General features: G+C 43.0%; 1 protein-coding gene across 2 annotated transcripts in view; it reads right to left on the minus strand.

Moving 5' to 3' along the window:
- Positions 1-19,635, minus strand: part of LOC133073477 (kalirin) — a 496,969-nt gene that overhangs the window by 189,050 nt on the left and 288,284 nt on the right. For both annotated transcript variants that reach the window (XM_061166983.1, XM_061166982.1), the window contains exons 7-9: positions 7,788-7,979; positions 4,087-4,218; positions 721-951 (exon numbers count right to left, since the gene is read on the minus strand). In XM_061166983.1, coding sequence (XP_061022966.1) covers positions 721-951; positions 4,087-4,218; positions 7,788-7,979 — 555 coding nt within the window. The remainder of the gene's footprint in view (positions 1-720; positions 952-4,086; positions 4,219-7,787; positions 7,980-19,635) is intronic.

A 19,635-nucleotide genomic window follows, 5' to 3' on the forward strand; every position in this document is an offset into this window, starting at 1 on the left:
TCCTCAGAGAAAGGCTCCTAGGGGTCCCCAAAGAGACAGACAAAGGAAGTATGAGGAGAAAAGAATGGGTCATTTCATCCAAAAGGGTATTTGTGGCAAGGCTATCCTTTTATAGTTAGAAAATAACCATTTCTTTACTCTTTGTGGTAAAGAATAAAAGCTATGACTATTATAATAATGCAAGAAACAGATTAAGCCAGAAGTAACCTCTAATTACAGAACACACAATTATCAACAGCCCATCTTTTAAATCTGGTTTCCCAAGTTCAAGCTTGCCAAAGAATCCCCTAAAGGCTCTGTACCCCACTACACCCCAGCTCCAGCAGGCCACCTGCATCCCTGGTTGAGAAGTGAGCTGGCTGGGGGTCCAGCCCTGACAGTGCTCAGATAACCCCCCCAGACCCAGAGCTGTCTAGAAAGCTCATGCCTGGGGGATGGTCAAGCTTTCCCCAAAGAAAACAAAGTCATGACTGCAAAGAATTGCAATTTCTCAGATTGAGCCTCCCTTCCCAACCCCAGGCCAGGTCTGTAAAGCTGCTTAAGTGAGAAGCATCAGTGAACAAGTCTGGATGGTATAGGAGTGGGTGGGGGCTGCTGGGGGCTGGATTGCCCTCTTCTGTCCATAAATCAGGCATCCCCAGGCCTGATCACCTAGCTGAGGGACTCAGGCGTGCCTGCTTGGTCTGTGAGAGATGCCGGGACGGGGGAGCAGTGTGTTACCTGCTGGACATCCTGCTGGAAGACGCAGAGCTGCAGGCGCTGGTGGAGCCGCACCTTGCGGTGCTGCCAGATGCTCTCAAGCCGCCGCTGGTGGTGCAACACCTCGTGCACCACATCCAGCACCTGGTGCACCGCCTTGGAGTAGTTGGCTGTGGCTGTGAGGGACTCGGAGTTCCCGGGACTCAGGGGCCGCTGCAGCACATCCAGCAGTGCTTTGCCGTCCTGGCTGACCTGTAAGACGAGAAAGGTCAAGTCGAAGGAGAAGGGGGAGAGGAGGTGAGGCACGGAAAGGCAAGGCAAGCTGTAGGGGCCCCTCGTTGGAACTGAGATTCCCACCCAGATTCATGACAACCGAGGAGTGTGCCAGCAGAGCTGACCCAGTGTTCAGCCTGCAGCCTGAGGAAGTGCTGGTGCTGCAGTCATCATCTTCAAGACCCTGAATCAGTGTCTCTCTTTGAATTTCAGCTTTCTCAGGGCAAGTACTCTGCCCTGTTTATCTCTCTCCATGTCTAGGATGGTGCCTGACACTCGGTACTTGATAAATATCTTGACTGACTCTCTAACTAGGTGAGGCAACAGAACTCCACTTTGGAAAAAAAACCTGAATATAAGTTGTCACCATAAACCCCTCTTCCTCTTCCTTCCTCACCTTCCTCTACCTAGCTCTGAACTTCTAAGTGTGTGACTAGAGGCAAGTTACTTAACCTCTTTGGGCCTCAGCTTCCTTGTGTCTGAGGTAGGGATAGTAATGGCACATAGCTCAAAGAGTTGTGGTAAGGATTAAACGAGTTAACACAAGCAGAGCACTTAGAACAGAACCCAGTGTGTAGTACTGGCTACCAAATTCTACCTTTATCATCATCATCATTTCTCTGTCTTGCCTTCTTTATTTCCTTGTCATTTTCTTTCTTTTATATTTATCCTTCTTTCACTCTCCTTTTATTCAACCCCCCTTTTTTTTCTCCTGAAAGTGGTAACATCCCTGTCTTTTGAGAACATGCAGAATAAGGGAGGGACCCTTAGATTGTAGACACAACATCCATGCTCCTGGGTTCCCCAAAATTCACCCTCAGTGCCAAAAACAGTGGGGGTGACATTCCCTGTCAATCCTTACCAGATTCCTGGCAATATTTCTAGGAAGTGCCATCATCTGATTGACACTTGTGGCTCTCCAGCGCTTGGCAGAGTATCCAAGGAGCATGTGTCTTTCTAATTTAAAACAGTGATGACTAGGGAGTTGATAGGAATTTTAAGACCCCAAATTAATCTGGTTAACAATGAAGTCAAAGTTGACGTAGAGTTAAGACAGTCCTTTCCTTCCAAAAACGTGGCAGAGGGACGTGTGCTCCCACTTCTGGCCTTATGAAGATGAATAGGGAGCTATTTGCTGGGCTTGCAGCTTCCCCTCCCTTACCTGCACATTCTAATAGCTTAGCTGGGGGCTCAGAAACACAGAGCCAGCAGTTACTCCCTGTTGATGGAGCCACAGAAGTGCATCGAGGACTGTGGCATGATAAAGAAAGAACACATGATTAAGGTGGAGAGCGCAGCTGAGATAGGAGAGAGAGCCTGGCTGGAGGAAAATGACCAATTTTGATGACCAACTCTATCCACCCCATTCTACCATGCTGCCTCCTACAATGTATTGCCAGGAAAGGGAGAGAGGAAGTACCTCATCGATAATTCAGAGACATGAATAAGATACACATTCCGTGGCCATACCCGGGACAGCTATCTTCAGGGAATTCTGAGCAATGCTGCCTTTGGGCACTGTGCTCTGTCCAGGGCTGGGTGGTTCCAGTTGGAGGGCCAAGTCCTGAAATTCAAGTCAACCCAAGTCCCAGTCCTCTGCCTCAGCCCACATGTGCAGGAGGCAGGGACAGTCCACTGACCTCTAAAGTGGGCTTGAAGGGAGCATCTACATCCCCAGTGCTAGGGCCCGAGAATTAATTGAGAGAAATGCCGTGTCTCTGTATATGATTATAATCACACTCCATGAGTGTGTAAGTATAATATTACTCTCATTTATATGCTCTATTTTTATATTTTATAAAGAGTAAATTTAGAGATTCTTGACCCACGGGCAGAGGCACAGTTCTGTTCTGAGAGAAAGCCTTGGGCTGTGTGCATTGGAGCTGGTGAGATCAAATTTGGCTCACTAGTTCTCCTCCCTCTGCCTCTTGAAACAATGAAACCCGTTACCTTTTCAGCACTTATTACTGTCAGGCACTGGGCCAAGTGGATTACATGAATTACCTTTACAAATCTTAAAACTACAGGCAGTTGTTATTACTTTCATTTCACAGAGGAAGAAAATGAGTCTTTGGGTGGTTAAGTAACTTGTTCGAGGTCACACGGGTAAGAGAAGGAATCAGGATTCAAATTTCCATTTTGACTGTGGCAAAAAATCTTATTTTCACTCAGAGGCCATTAGTTCTTTGACTTTAACAAGCACCAAACTCACTTGGGTTGAAATTTATTGAAATGGAGGTTCCAGGTCCTACTTCTTGACAGTCTGATTCAGCCTGGAATTGAACCCAGGAATCTACACCTTTAACAAGCACCTCAGGTAAGTCTGAGGCAGATGGTTCAGGAACCCACTTTGAGAAACAGTGCCCTAGCTGACCTTTCCCCCAAGAAAATCCATGGGCCAGATGTGAAGACCCTTCCCTCTTCTCATCCAGCTTTCCTGATCAGCCCATCTCTTCACATCCCTCAGCCGCTCCCTCAGAGTTCACATCAGTTAACAAACTTACTGGGCTTGGTGTATTCACACACATGCACCTATATACTTCTTTTCCTTTACTTTAACAGGAAGTGTTTCCCCCTTAACTTGTACCATGCTCCCAGTCTTTGATTTTCTAGCAGAAGAGCTGTTTAGTTTGATTTTCACTTCCACAGAAGCTTCTCACTGCTACACTTATCTCCACCCCATGATGAGTTGTCCTCTGGATCTGTCAGTGAGAAAATTAGTATATTTTTGATGAGCTGCTTCATAAAAGTGGTGGCAAGGATGTTCACCATCTAGAAAGCTCCAGAGGAACACAGACTTGCTTTCTTACAGTCCTTCCTCTGACAGTCCAGTCTTCACACACAGGGTGAGGTAGGGACATGTGTGTGTGTGTGTGCGTGTGCGTGCGCACACATGTACACCAACGTGGTACCTGCTGATGGCCGCATTTTTCTGCTTCCCGGGCGGAGACCATCATTCACAGATCAAAGATCTTAAAGATGTCTCCAAAAGGAGGAAAATGGCCTCTTTTCTTCTTAGTCCAACCCAGACTATGTCACAGCTCACAGGCTGGCGCTCTTGCCACCCACCCCTATACACAGCCAGGACCCGTGGGTGTCCTGTTGGGTTCTCACCTCTGTGTAGGCCTGGGTCACCTGCTCATACAAAGACTGGTGGTGGTGAATCGCCAGCTCCAGGTCCTGCATCTCAGACGGCAGGCCACCTTCGCTGCACATCTTGCACCAGGCATCCACTCCCGACAAGAACTGGAAGGAGATGCCAGTTAGGTCAGTGTGGGAGCCCTGGGGGCGGGCAGTGACGGGCACGACAGATACCTTTAAGAAGCATCAGGACTTCTGGAAGCTTTCAGAGACCACTGCAGAAGATGGAGTTTTTTCTTTAATTCTATAAACACCAACCTCAGGAAAGAAGTCAGACCCAAATACCTATTTAGAAAGTATAGTTTACACAAAGAAAGATGACTACTATGAAACTGCTGGGGGTGGAAGTTGTCTTCATGTACAGTGGGCTATATCCACTATAAAATACATGTGTGAAAACAGTTCACTAAATTACATGTGTACATGAGAGATGCTTATCCTGTGCATGCTCACACATGAAAGGCAACATATAACAAAATGGGATATTTACACACATGAGCTTTACAAGGTGGATATCGAGCTGTGAAAAGGAGCAAAGAACGCCTCATAAAGGCCCATTTGGGACCCCAGGGAACTTGCAGAGACCATTCCTACAGGGGGTGGAGATTAACACTCAATAAGATTCCTGCTGTTGGGTCAGAACCCCAAGGGGCTGGCAGGGGGAGGGTAGATTAAGGACAGACTCTACTGTGTCTAGAGTGACTCCTGGGACGTGATATATAGATATAGATCTTGACAGAAATCAAATTATTTAAAAATTAAAATTAACAACTTTGGAAGACTATGGGTCTCCATGCACAAAGGGTGAGCTAACTGAAACCACTCAGATTTATTGGGTGGAAAATACACCTCTAAAATGCAGATAATTCTTCACCTAACAGTCTGGAATGGTTCTGTCTGTGATTCTTCTTGCCTGAGTGCACAGCTCCATTTAAATTAATCGCCTAAATACCTTTTTATCTCATTGCCTAGAACAACCCATCTGAGGACAATAAAGAGCTGCCTAAATAAATGCATTGAAAAAATAGCCTTGAATCCATTGTTTCGTGTGTGTGTGTGTGTGTGTGTGTGTGTGTGTGTGTGTGTTTTCTAGCTAAAAAGAAGCATGGTTTATGAGTTTCCCTGAAGGACTGGCAATCTTGAGAAATTGCATTAAAAAAATGGATACAAATAAAATTTCTTCTCATCCAAAATAATCCAGGTCAGGAAACAGCAAATAAAAGTTGATTCCTCCAGTTACTCTCAATTTGGGTATGTGTTTCTACAACTGCTTGAGTCCTCCTCTTGGTATTATGTCAGCTTTCAGTCCTTAGCCAGTTGGCTGTGGTGGTTGATTTTTCATTCTGTATGTTTATATTGCATTAAGCCACCTCCTAACAATTCTGGAAGAGTGCTGGGTATCACCCAGTATCAATCTGCATGTGTTTTCTAATATCTCAGAAGCTGCTTTTCCCCATCAACAACCATTTTACAAAGCAACCTGAAAGTAACTTGATGGTTATATGTCAATCACGGGGGTAGGACCACTTCAAGGCCTTTGGGATTTCTTGGTAACACTCTAACCAGAGTCCTATATCAGATCCCACACAATGGTCATCTCAAGGACAGAAAGAGAGACAAAGAGGGAGGCATTGAATCTCCACTGCCAGTCTGTAGAAATCCTGAACAAAGTTTGAAGTAATAGGGTTGAAGACAGAATAGGAGATTAGCTGTGGATATTCGCAGCTACTACCACCATTATCATAAAAAATAATAATAAAAGGCTAGATTCCTCTCAATGTGTAGGGTTGCTCTTGACTTACAACACAAGAATTTCAGTCTCTGGGAAGGGCTCAGATAGAATCAGACACAGGGTGGAGGAAATACAAACATACCAGGATAGTATGTTGAACATATACCCACAGTAGTAATGTTTACCACTTAAGAAACACACTAAGCACCTAATGTTCCAATTCTTATAACAGTGCTGTGAGATTTATGATCATCCCCACATTAGAGATGAGCAAACAAGCTCAGAATGTTGAGATGACTTGCCTAATAGTTAATGATCAGAACCTACATATGTCTGGCATCAAAACCTAGACTCTTTCAATTATTCCATGCTGACTTCCATGTTAGGTGGGTAACAGAGGAAGAGATTTAAGGAATGACCTTGTGTCTGACTCTATATTACCTATGAGCTACCCAAATGTCATACAAAGAAAGAAATTTAGAGGATAAGACCATGGCTTTAATGTTAGACACACTTGATCCCAGATGCCTATAGATTGTTTGATTTTCACAATGTGTATTAATAAACTTTTAATAACCAGCATAAATATGTGTGTGTATACACCCAATATGTTATAAATTTTACTGCTATAAAAGATGTGTAGCACATACATCATTTACAAAGAAACTGCAAATTTAGAAGCATATAGAATGCTTCTTATGATAAATTTCACGTAACAAATTAATTCTCACAGATGCTTCTATTTGTAAATGACAAACTTATATAGTTACAACACAAAAGCTGGTTGGTATTTTAACTTTTGTTAAGATATAAGACAAAAGTAAAAAACACCTGGAGACTTATGTCAGAATGTTACTCATTCATCAGTGATTTTAAGTGGCTTTTTTGCTGAATGAAATTATATTTGTGAATGTCAGAAGAATATTTCCTTAATTTTGTGTTCTATTCACAGTGCTCTACACAGAGCACATTTTTACACTAAAAGTAAATTTTAAAATATTTCTCTCTCATTTTTTTAAAGATTCTATACAATCAATAAAACAATAAATCAAGCACTGGTTTGTAACACTTGATTATTTTCATGGTGTAAAATGTCTCTCTTGGTCTATTTCAGGCTACCAGTGTGACATCACCAAATGTGGAGCTGGGAGGAGGTGATCAGCAGCACACAATTGTATACTTTTTCCACCATAGACATAAATATTAGAAATAATCTCAAGAACATAGAAAATAATAAGATCTATTGAAGTAATTGAAAATGATGAATTTTGAGTAATAATTACCTTTGTTTTTAATATGACATATTTAAACTTATACAGTTTGAAGTAATGGCTATGTTTAACAACAAGTTCATTTTTTAAATTTGTGAAAATTTAGCCATTGGCTCTTCCTAAGCTGGTTAGAGTCAGCTCCTATATACCACTGGATCTTAGGCAGATCACTTAATCTCTCTGAGCTTCCCTGCTCCTCTCCATAAAATGGGTTAATAATGTCACTGGCCAATGCCAGTAAGTAAATGGCAACAAATAATAATTATTTCTGTCCACTGTATTATTATTATCCACAGCAAATGCTTCATGTAAAATTAGTTTGCCCCTGATAAAACTCAATGATCAGTTTAGTTTCACTCCTTGGTCTATGTTCATGGAATGCAAACTAAGCAGTCAACACACACACACCAATAAACTAATAAGCAGAATGTAAACAGGCTCTGGTTCCTTCCTGTTTGAATGTAAGCAAAGCCACTAAGAGTTATCAATGTCTTTCTGTGTATACAGGGGCCATGACAGCGGTAGAACATGGGTTTTGTCACAACTACCCAACAAGGTCTTCAGTGTTTCAAAAAGAGAGGAGGGGCTCTCTACACCTCAGTGTATGTCCTCCCAGCCTGCCCTGTCCCTGCCCCACCAACAGCAGCTGCAGTGGCTCCCCCTGGCCTCACCTGCTCAGCCTTCTGATGGAACACAGCAGACATGGCGAGGATGGTACTGCGTTCATCCAGGGCAGCTGCAAAACTCTTCCATTCCTGGTCTAGCTGCGTGGAGATCTGCTTGATTTGCTGTGAAGCGTAGTGGCCAGCCTCTGAGAGGCGGGAAGCCACAGACATGATGCGGTTGATGTTGACATAGGCATTCTGGGAAGCAAGGGAGAGTGGTGCTTAGTGGGGCAGGCTGAAAAGGCACCCACAGAGCACTCTGGGGTGGGGAAGTACATAGTGAAGGAGGCTACCCAAACTGAAAGTTTGAGAGAGCCTATATCAGCCATACTAGCATACCCATTTTGGGCCCAAAGGAGGCCTTTGTTTACATATTAAAATTTCAGCAGATGACAGGTACAGAAACTGAGCCTTTTCATTCTGAGGACCAACACAGTTTCTGTGGTTCAGACACTAAATAATCTGCCTGTAATGCAGGAGACCCAGCCTTGATTCCTGGGTTAGGAAGATCCTCTGGAGAAGGGAATGGCTACTCCAGTATTCTTGCCTGGAGAAGCCCATGGACAGAGGAGCCTGGCAGGCTACAGTCCATACGGTTGCAAAGAGTTGGACATGACTGAAGGGACTTAGCGTGGCACATGGCACATAAATACCCATGAATGCAGTCACTTTACATGGATGACCTTAATAATCCTCACAATCATCTTATGAGGTCATGCCATGGGGACAACATGGTACTTCCAAGAGTTTCTCACTGGAAGCAATGGCTCAGAACAAGGCAAAAGCAAGAGGAGGAAAAGGCACCTCTCTCAACTCAGGAGAGGGCTGTACCCAGGGCATTACTACAATAGGGCAGCAATGCTCAGAGAGCAAAGTACACAAGTCACAGGATAACCACACATCTTCCTACCACCAAGTGAAGACTTTACTGTCCCCCGTTCCTACCCCCACCAAGGAAGCAGGTAAATAAAGATAGCATGTGCTGTGCTTAGTCGCTCAGTTGTGTCTGACTCTTTGCAACCCCATGGACTGTACCCTGCCAGGCTCCTCTGTCCAGGGGGATTCTCCAGGCAAGAATACTAGAGTAGATTGTCATGCTCCTCCAGGAAAGATAGCATATGAAGCCACAATATCTACACTAAAAATAAGACCCGTGGAGCCCTTTCTTATCCCTATGTGATTTAGGAACATTTCCCCACCTGACCTCAAAAAGGCATCTGTGAGGTTCTCCTGGCCCTGCTGACTCCTCTCACCCTGTGTTTTGTTTACATTCATTCCCATCTTTGATTGCCAATTAAAAATTCATGACCATGTGTGTCATTCCTTATTAGGCCAGCAGAAAACTCTTCAGGAAGAAACAAGACAATAGAAAACCCATAGAAACAAAGACAGTAGTAAGCATGGTTATTTTTAACTGCTATCTCCTATTAATTGCCTGAGGTGTCAAAACAATCAAGCAATATTGTGGCACCTACCAGGAGCTTTTCTGACTCACACAATGTCTATCTGAAGAAGGACTAGGGTGGCAGGTTGCTTGCACACCTTTGTTCTTTGTTACGAATCTTCTCATATGATAATAGATATCCTTTAGCAACAGGCTCTATTAGCTCAGCGGTAGTTCATTAATAGCAGGTAAGTTTAGTGAAGGTTCTTTATTTTCTTTTCACTCTTCCTTCATGGTCCCCATTCATCTTCATTGTCCCTGACCTCAAGCATTCTGTCCCAAATCTGAGACATGTTTATAAAGTCGCTCTTCATTTAAAAGGTCTCTGTGAAGGTTTAAGGGGTTAAGTGAAGCACTTAAACACAAATCCATCCTGACGTCTATGCGTGATTTCTTTCTTTAGACAGGCCTGAGACCTTTCTGATGTAGCATATTCCCTTAATAGAACTAGAATATTATTAACTATTATTATTTGAAATAACTATCCTTCAAAGATTTAGGAATCATTATCAGTCCTATTTTCTGAGTTAGGACACAGATTCTTCTTAAAATTAAACTCTATTTATAGAACTGACAAGAAAGACCAACTCTGAATTAGAAGGAAAGAAATGGGGAAGATGGGCATACACTCAGTTTAATAGTTCTGTCTTCTAAGGGACTAACATCTGGATTTCCCCCAAATTTCCTGCTGGGGTTTCACCCAAAGCAGACTTGAAACAAGGATTTGGGGCAGATTGTTTATATGGGTATGATACCAGGAAGCACCATGAGGGAGTGGGCAAGTCAAAGGGGAAAGGGAGGCAAATGAAGACAGGATGTGTTCATTAATGGGTTACTCCTGTGAGCATTTGGGGGTCCTCCTTCCTGAAACCTTTAAGAGACTATATAGAACATACTTCCAGACATCGCAAGGGGAGATGAGGGATCTGGAGTATTTATGTACCAAGTACTATCACTCATGGTTGAAGTTTCTTCTGGAGTTACTCCCTGGCATTTCCAGCCTGATCTATACACAAACCTAGCACACCCCCAGGCCAGAGAGTGACCATGGGCAGAGAAACGTGGGAAGCTGTCATTGTATATGGGAACCAGATGTCCCTCAGGGCAGACTGAGGGGTATGAGTGGGACATTGACAGAGTCTAATAAAGCTCTCCTTCCAAACTAGGTTCAAGTCCTGCAAATCCTCCCTACCCTCATACATTTATCCAGACCTATCCAGTTTTTTTGGGTTTTCCTGTCCTGGGAAAGACTTCCACGTCCTCTGGCCTGATGGGAAGCAAGACCAGCAATAAAGAGCAGGGCATGGCCAGTCCCAAGGCTCTCTTGTGTGTACCGTATGAATGCCTGACCCTTTGTCATCACTGCCTGTTTTATGTTCTCTCCCCACAGGGAACTCGGAAAGGCATGTTCCTGCTCACTTTCAGGAAGAACTTTCTAGCTATTAGAGATGTCTAATTGTGGCTACCACTGGAAGCTGTTAACACTTTGTCACTCATTCAAATGTTTATGGAGAGTGGACCAGGCTCTGTATTGGGGGCTGTGGGATATCAAAGAGGAATGAGACAGGATTTCTGTCCTCAGGGTCTCACAGCTGAGACCTAAGAAAAGTCCTCAAATAACTGTAATTTAAAGCAAAATGAAGTAAGTGTTGTGACAGAGGTAGCAGCAACTCACAGTGGGGATGCAGAGAGAAAGGGTCTGAACCACCAGCAAGGATGTTAGGAAGGGGCTTCCTGCACAGAACGGGGTGGTGAAGCTGGCCGTCCTCCAAGGCCCCCTTCAACCCTTAAGCCTGTGATCACAAATGAAAGCTAAAGACAAACAAACAGAAAAGACCATAGCTTACATTTCACATTCTAGAGACTGGCACAGTAAATGCCTTTTTGTTTCCTTATCAGTGGGCAGGAAAATGTCTTACTTAAGCTAACAAATGATTATGTTTCACACAAGTAGAGGCAGTAGTCCCCACAATAGAAGGATAAATATAATGTTGACTCATGAATTTGCTCATTGTTCTTCTCTATAGCCCCTGTGCAGAAGAGCAAAACACTGCAGGCAAATCACGTGGCCCAAGCTCATCATCTTCATCTCCCTGGAGCCTAGAACCTCAGACAAGTAGGCAGATAGATTCTAAACTGAGTCACAAACCAAATGACCAGAGAGGAATGGAGGAGGTCTCCCATCACTTAAAAGGACAAAGTAAGGTTAAGAATCTGAATAAATAGGGTGCTTATTAGGCACAAATGTCATGGCCTTTATTAAACCCCTCTGTGTAGTTTTTCTGTGTTACTGTTTATGCCTCTGTTAAAGAACATATGGGACTCACACTTGTCTTGGGGTTATGGCCAGCAAGAATGGGTATTTTGACTCTTTATGGACTTTCCATTTTCTACCAGCTGCCTCCTCTACTCTGTCTGCATGGCTCTGCTGTTCTTCCCTGTCAGCCTTCAATGCCCTTCGAGCTGCAGAGCTGACCATCAGTCAAAGGCATCAAAGTTGTTAGGCCAGGAGCCAGGAGTTAGATGTGAGTTAGCCCTGGCACTCACTTAAGATGTCATGTGCCTCCTCTGTGCCCCAGCTTCCTCATCTGTACTATGAACTGAAGATCTGACATTCCATTTCTGAGTAAGCAGTGTTGGTACTATATAACCAGGCCTCGAGGTATTCCCTGATTCAAGGAGAGTGTCCAGATTGAAAGTAGAGAGAACCTAGGAGGTCACAGTCTTCTTCTGTCTCCTCTCCAGTGCCTGGGGGAATACCTGCTAAATCTAGACTCTTGTCTATGGAGGAGGTGAGGCATACATTGAAGCAACAAGAGTAACTCAAAGCTGTCAAGTATCCATGTGCAATGGGATGGTTTTAAACAGAAGAGTAATATGATCTGGTTTATGCTTTCAACAAACTGCTCTGTTTGCTAAAAGGCTGGCAAGGGGACGCCTGCCTGGAGTGAGACCAAGAAGAGCAGTACAGCTCAGCTTAGGCTGTCTGCATGCCTCAGGCCCTCAGCCCAGTTCTGCTTTCTGTTCTGTCGTTGTGAGACCCACGACTGGAGCTGAGTGACCAAAGACCAGCCTCTTCACCCAAGCTGAGCTACCAAGACTAACTAGATTCTCTGACCAGAAATTTCACAACAGGACTAATAATTCTGGCTTAGTGAGTATCCTCTTAAACCCTTATCTCAACACTGCCTTATCAATTTACCCCCGCCCCCACCAAGTGCTGCTATTATTATTATCATTATCAAAATATCACACTGTCCAAGGTTTAAACACGATCTACCCTGCAGAATGCAATCCACCAGCATCCTGGTCTGCTGCATCATTCACCCCTGCCATCTCCCCTCAGAGGCATTCCTCTGATTGTTTTGGTCACAAACAGAAAAAAAATAACTAAATTTAGCAAAATCTTGCTAACTCGAAATTCTCTATATTTACACCTTGCCCCCACTTTTGTTGCCTACAAAATTCTGTTTTCTCATTTCATTCCTGTAGTCATTAACTGCATATCAGAGGATGGAAGACTGGACTCTTCTCCTGAGGTCTTGTCTCCTGCTGTGATTAACTTAAATCGATGAAGCAGAGTCATTCTGCTGAAATTTCTATGTGGCAGAATCTTGATGAAAATTTTCAGCCCTGCCAAAGGCTCTCACTTTGAACCTGGCCCCTGGCTCCTCTGACTGGCTACAAAACATGCAAAGTTGCTTGCAAGATAATGATAACTTTCCATGTAAAAACCCAGCTAAATTTTCTCTTTAAATGTAGTCTCTTATGTGGTATACTCTGAAAGAAATACTGGTTCTTTTAGAAATAGTCATTTGATGCAAGCTATCATTTTGGTAAACCCGGAGTCTATGTCAGGGGTTGATTGTAAGAACAGATTGTTTCTGAATTCCTATATTATTTGAATCCCATTCATTTCACTCCTAAAATCAGGAGTAAATTTTATACTCCTGTGGTCATAGGTACCCACCCTGAATCATAAACTCCCTGCTGTGGGCTATATGAGATAATATAAAGCATCCAGTCAGCCTGTGCCTGGCATATAACTGATAACTTAAATAACATCATATCTTTTCCCACATTCAACTGCAGCAGTTTGGGGTTAACTCTCCTCTCCAAATTAAGTGCAACTCAAATCAAAGTATTAGTAAAAAGTAAGACAAAAGAAAAATCTATCAACTATTCCAACTAGAGACAAATATTCCAATAAGAGGCCAGAGTCCCACTGTATTTCATAGAGAGTTTGCCACATAGTCCCCTATTCCTGAGGAAGAGTCCCTTGCACAAGAGCCTGCAAGGGTGAAACTTCCCTTGCTGTCTGTCAGGCCACTGCCCTGAAAACCACAATTCCAGTGTTGGCAGAAGCCCTTCCCCTAGGATTCAAGGGTCTGTGTCCCTGAATTATCCATAAGTCTTTCTTTGACTCAGAAAGATTGGAGAAATCAGAATTGGCCAGTGACTGATTCTGTGAGCCATGCCATCTCAACCTTAAGCTGGAAAAATAGAGGTTCCTGTCTCTTGGGATAGCCTTCTTAAGGTGTCTCCACTACCTTGACATGTGTGAGCCACATCCAGAGCGCCCAGAAGTGGGACTGTCCCATGTTCATACAAGGGGATAGAGCCATCTCCTTATCACTGAGCATATTGTAAAAGATGGCCAAAGCCTCTTCCCCAGCCCAGGCAAGGGAGCCTATCACTTTGTTGTCCAGGGGCACATTTCTCATCATCACCTCCAGAATGGCAGAGGGGATTTACTGAACTGTCTCATCTCTGCAAGGAATAGTCCTGGGCACAAGGTTCTCAATTCCATTCTGCTCAAAGGGACTGCAGCTTTTAAATTATCATAGTGAAAATGGAAGTTGTGAACTGACAGGTCATCACAGAAGGTGAGGCCAACTACTACAGAGGGGCCACTTTCCTGAAAGGGGCTCAGTCCTCTAGACAAGCCCTGCAGATCTTGTCTCTCCAAAGCCAAAAGTCCAAGGAGGGAGGCCAGGCAAACAACCAGTCAAGAGCCAGGGTACTGGGCAAAATCATTCAGGTCGAATGCAAACCGAATGCTAAACAGAATGTGAAATACAAAATATATAAACCTCAACTGATAAAAATATTATGCAAGCCAGAGAAAGCCCATCCAAAGGTTACTGAATGCTATTTTGTACTAGATATGCATGGTGGGTGGGGAGAAACTTTTCTTTAGGGTCTTTTCTGATCTTATTTCCCCTGTGTATAGAGAAGTTTTTTTTTTTAAGTAATTTTGAGTGAGTGTATATATATAATACACACATATATATACACACACACACATATATACAGCAATCGGGGGAAAATATTCTTAAAACTACATAGAGGAAATATACATTATTTTATCCCCTAGTCCTTTCCCGCCCCAGTGAAGCTAATATGTCAAAGCATCAAATGTCTGTGAGTGATGGAGCTAAGGGGGAATTTATGTTCAACCCTCTACTTTTATCAAGCTCATTCTCTTTCCTGAGACACAAAGGTTGTTTCTAGTTCAGTATCACTGAACAAAAAAGTTCAGTGCTTTTTGATCCCCCTCTAAAAATAATGCTGAGGGTTGCAGTGCATTTTAAATTTTAATGCATTTGGTATTTTAAATATTCTTTAGTTTTAAAAATTATTTTAATGCACCTTTAATTTTAATAGATTTTATCAAGTTGCATTACATGACAGCTCTAATTATTCAAACGTCCTCAAAACTTTTTCCTTTGGTAAAGCATTTTTTTTGCAAGTAAAGTATAATTTATTCACTAGCAACAGGCAAGTTTTAGTGACCAAATTATACTTTAAGAAGGGAAAGAATATAAACACACTTTATTTAAAAAATTTTAGAAGCCAAGTTCATAAACATTCTCATTTTATAGTTAGAAAAAAATAATAAGACCCAGACATTTCTTGAATCCACCTAGTAGGTGCTTAAAAATTTGTAAAATCAATTAAGTAGTATGTTCAAAGTCACAAAAAAGAGAGGCAAATTGGGACTAGATCCAGGTCCCCTAATTCCTAGTCTGCATGACCCCTTTACTTATATTATCCTTTTCTCATGCCCTATAGATCATTCAAAGTTTTGTTTTTGTTTTTTTCACAATACTCTTAAGAGAGCCATGAGGAGACATATTTGGAGATCTTCCCAGGCAGCTTTCAGAGACTTCATCAGTAACATTCAGAATTAGTAAGAAAACAGAGATTGTGCCAAGGCAGTGGAAAAAGCTGAACATCACCTCCTTTTTCCCAATTAATAATACCATATGTACTGCTTACATCTTTGCAAGTACCAAACCCACTTTGGGTCCTGAAACTGTTAAAGCATCAGCTTATGATTAATTACTTGAACGTTACCATGTAAACCTGCTGATCCCACCTCAAAACATATGGGCATCGGGATAGTTACATCTGGAGTAAGAACTCCCCATGCTTGAAACTCGACTGCAATAGCTATGAGATGTGGTGAGCTCTAAATGAAACCTCTAACTTCTGCCTCCCTCAAGCCATAGGGTGCCCTCTAGGGGGCCAAACAGGGCAGCTGATGGATGATGATCTGGTCAGGTCTGGCCAAACAGTAGGTCAAACCATGTGGAAGCCATCTGTCACTGTCGGGCAGAGAAAGGAAAGAAGCTGGAAGAGCCCTGGTGCTCAGCAAAGATAACACTGGTCCATGAATCCCTCTGTCTCTCTCGCCTGGCTTGCTGTAGCAATGTTTCCTCCAGCAATTGCTTTACAAAACCATTAAACAGCCATGAAAACAAGTGCCTAGCCATATGTCTGAGGGCCAAGGAAGCCCAGGAGCAGATTTAAGTAAAAGAGAAAATCTTCTCTCTCTCCTCTCTTAGTTTTAATTGAAACTTCCTTAAAAGGGTGAGCGTCTTTGCATGGGGCATTTTTTTGTGGGATTGAAATGGTAGGGAGGGATGGGTACAGCTGGAATCAGATTCAGGGACACCGTAAGGGAAAGAGGCTAGAAACAAAACAGCTCTTTTGAGTTAAGACATAGTAATTTCAGGATTCCTGTAAGGTTGGAATCAGAGACTATGAAAAGTCACAGAAACACCAGTATTTTATACACCAGGCCTTTCTCCTGTATTTTCTCTTGACTACTCAGAGCTTGGTCTGAGACACCATCACAACCTGGGAACTGATTAGAAATGCAGAATCTCAGGCTCCTTCCTAATCTTCTGAATAACACTGCATTTTAACAAGACTGTCCCAAGTGATACGTATATACATTAAAGTTTGAGAAGCTCTGTAGATAGGAACTGTAAGGAGCTGTCCTGAACAAAGGGAACTATTTCTTTGGGCACTCCTACCCTAACAATGATAAGAGCTGAACATGTGCCAAGCATAACATCATGCCAAATGCTGTGCTTAAAATGCATGATCACATTGCATCCTTACAATGTCTGTGTTTGTCAAAGGTACTATCACTATTCTCCATTTACAGATGAGGTAGTGAGGTTCTGAGAATAACCTGCCAATGATCTCACAAATACAGAAATACAGAGCAATGGTTAGCACCAAGTACCCATGTTCTTTTCCACTGTACTGTTTTACTTTACTATACACCTGAAAGCAGTTGAGCTGGCCAAAGATGTCCCTCAAGGGAGAGGGGAAATGATGAAGAGAAATTGCTCCCTAAGATCCAAAAAACTCAAATTCCAGAAAAATAGGTCTCCTGGAGAGAGAATTCAATAAAAATTTCTACTTCTCTGAAGTCTCCCCACTGGGGCCCTTGACTTGCCCTTGCAATGTCTAGAATAGCTCTACTCCAGAATGGGCATGAGCCTGGCAGGTGGACTTTTCTTGTCCTTTCCCTCCTTGGAGGAAAAATCACAACCTGTAAATCCAAGACCAGTCACCTTGGGGAATAGGTCCTTGTCTCCACAGGACCATAGTAAAGCTCAGGATTAAGGCAATTCTTTGACCCTTGATATCTTGATTTATTGTCAGAGACTAAATCTGTCATTTTGTTTGTTTATTCAACCATTCATCCAACAATGCAAGCGGGGAACAAGACAGGTAAAACTATGCTCATGGAGCTTATATTTTGGAAGCATCATTATTGCAATAATGTAATATCTATTATATATTACCTATTTTGGTGCTATACAAAATTCAGGTGGGGAAAAGGTGTATGATGGGGCTAAGAAGTGCTACTTAAGACAGAGAAGTCAGGGCAGGCTGACCTCTGAAACTGAGGGTAAGACTGGAGCTTAGGCCTGAATGAAGTGAGAGAATGAACAGCCAGAAAGAGGTTCCAGGTAGAGGAAATAGCAGGGGAAAAGACCATGAGGCAGGAGTGACCTTGGAGCATTCAAGAAACAACAAGTCCAGGGTGGGTGGAACAGATGAGTAGGTGGTAGAGGATCAGACTGGAGGGGTGATGGGGGGCTAGGCCACAGAGAACCTTATAAACCATGGTAAGGGACTTCAGCTTTTATCCTGAGAAGGACAAGAAGACATTAAAGCATTTTGAGCACAGGAGTGACATGATGTGAAGTACCTTACTTTTGGCAGGATTACTAGGGCTGTTATGTTGAAAGTGGATTGTAAGGAATCAAAAGTGGAAGCAGGGTGACCAGATAGGAGCTACTACAATAGTCCAGACAGGTAATGGCTATGGAGGTGGAAACGAGTGGCCATATTCTGGATATATTTTGAGGGTAGAACCGAAAGGACTTGCTGATGAAAATCCTTTATGCTCTTCCTTATTTCTGGGCCTCTGGTTGTACCACAAAATCTGAGCTCTGGTTTTGTTTTGTTTTGTTTTGTTTTGTTTTGTTTTTGCACTGCCCTTTTCTCATCTGCCTATGTAATCCAGACCTCTCAGTTCTTGAATCTTCTGATTTGTAAACATTTTGCTTGTATGTTCCTAATCGATCTCTGTCCTTCATCTGGTACTCCTGGTCAGCGACCATCCATGCCCCAGAAAGACATATGCAGGGCTGCTCCTGCATATTATTATTATCAATACTTCATATTCGTGTCATGCTAACAGTTTAAGCCCTTTCGTATACATTATCTCATCTGATGTGTGAGGTTTCACAGACCATTTCACGTCTTTCATTTGGCTCCAGGAAACCTCAGAGAAGAAGCATGAGTCAGCTTTGGCTGAATTTCAGACAAGTTAACTCCTTGGCAGCTACAGACCTGGCAGAGAGCAGGCACTGGCTGCATGTGAGTATGTCAAAGTATGTGGGTAAATTGAGCTACAAGGCTCAGGGGGCAAAGCAACTATCCTGAGGGCAAGGTACATGCTGACAGAGGGCCTCTGAGAGCAGTGGATTGAAGCTAGAAAAGTGCTATCAGGGGTGTTGGGCAAAGAACCAGGAGTGAGGAGGACGAAGAGGGAAAACTGGGTCCTGGAGGGGTGAATGATCAGGAGAGAAGGCTGAACCAGGCCAGTACTGGCCGCAAGTCAGAAATCTGTGTAGTCAGTCAAGCCCTGCAGGTCAGTTCAGAGAAGCCTTTCAGGAAGGGACCCATGCCAAGTATCTGGGCAGCAGGTGAGGGAAGCCAGCATTGTACACCAGAGTGACACTGAGTAATACAGGGTGGTTCTTTGCCTATGCCAAGGAGCTTCTCTCTGTTTCTGGTTAAAAAGGAGCCAGTCCTCAAAACATGGCTGATTAGTGGGTAAAGGAAAACGGGGCATCTGGAAAGGCTAGAGTAGGGAGCAAAGACAGGAAGTAGACAGATGCTCTTTCTCCCTGGATACTATTGAACTTGAAGAGAAGTCCTCCAACTCCACAGACTAATTAATTGATACCTTTAGAGTCTGATCTCAGGCATAGTGTCAGTTGACTTATTTTCTTAGTCCAAAGCATGCTCCTTCTCCTTTGGACAATTCTAATATCAACAATGGTTCCAAAAGCATAGATCACAAATGGATCCTGAGCACATCAGAAAATAAATCTAATCCTTCTCCTGAGTTGGAAGGAAAGGGTAATTCCATTCACAGGGCTGTTTGTGGAAATACAAACACTGCATCCTGTTCAACTAACTGATTAGTAAGAAAAGGTCTGGTTGGTGATACATGCATTATTTTACAAGCACAGGTTTCCTTAGAAGGCCTGCCCTAGGGAATTTCAGGGTTAACACAAAACATTGGATTATATTCATTCTTGCCAGGGAAGGACACATTTTAATGGCTTTACTTCCATCTTTAGGATTAGAACCTCAGAAACCAAGATGCTTGAGGTTAGGTTGAACTTAAAAGATCATCCAGTCCAGTGGTTCCTGAACTTTATTGTGTATTGTGTATTGTGGACCCTTAGACCTACAGGGTATTTTCTAATTTCCCTTTTTATTTTTCCTTTGATCCATTATATACTAAAGAGAGCATTATTTAATTCCCACATATTTGATAATTCCCCAAATTCCTTCTGCTGCTGA

This window comes from Dama dama, chromosome 19 (assembly GCF_033118175.1).
Source record: "Dama dama isolate Ldn47 chromosome 19, ASM3311817v1, whole genome shotgun sequence".
In the NCBI taxonomy this organism is placed as follows: Eukaryota; Metazoa; Chordata; class Mammalia; order Artiodactyla; family Cervidae; genus Dama; species Dama dama.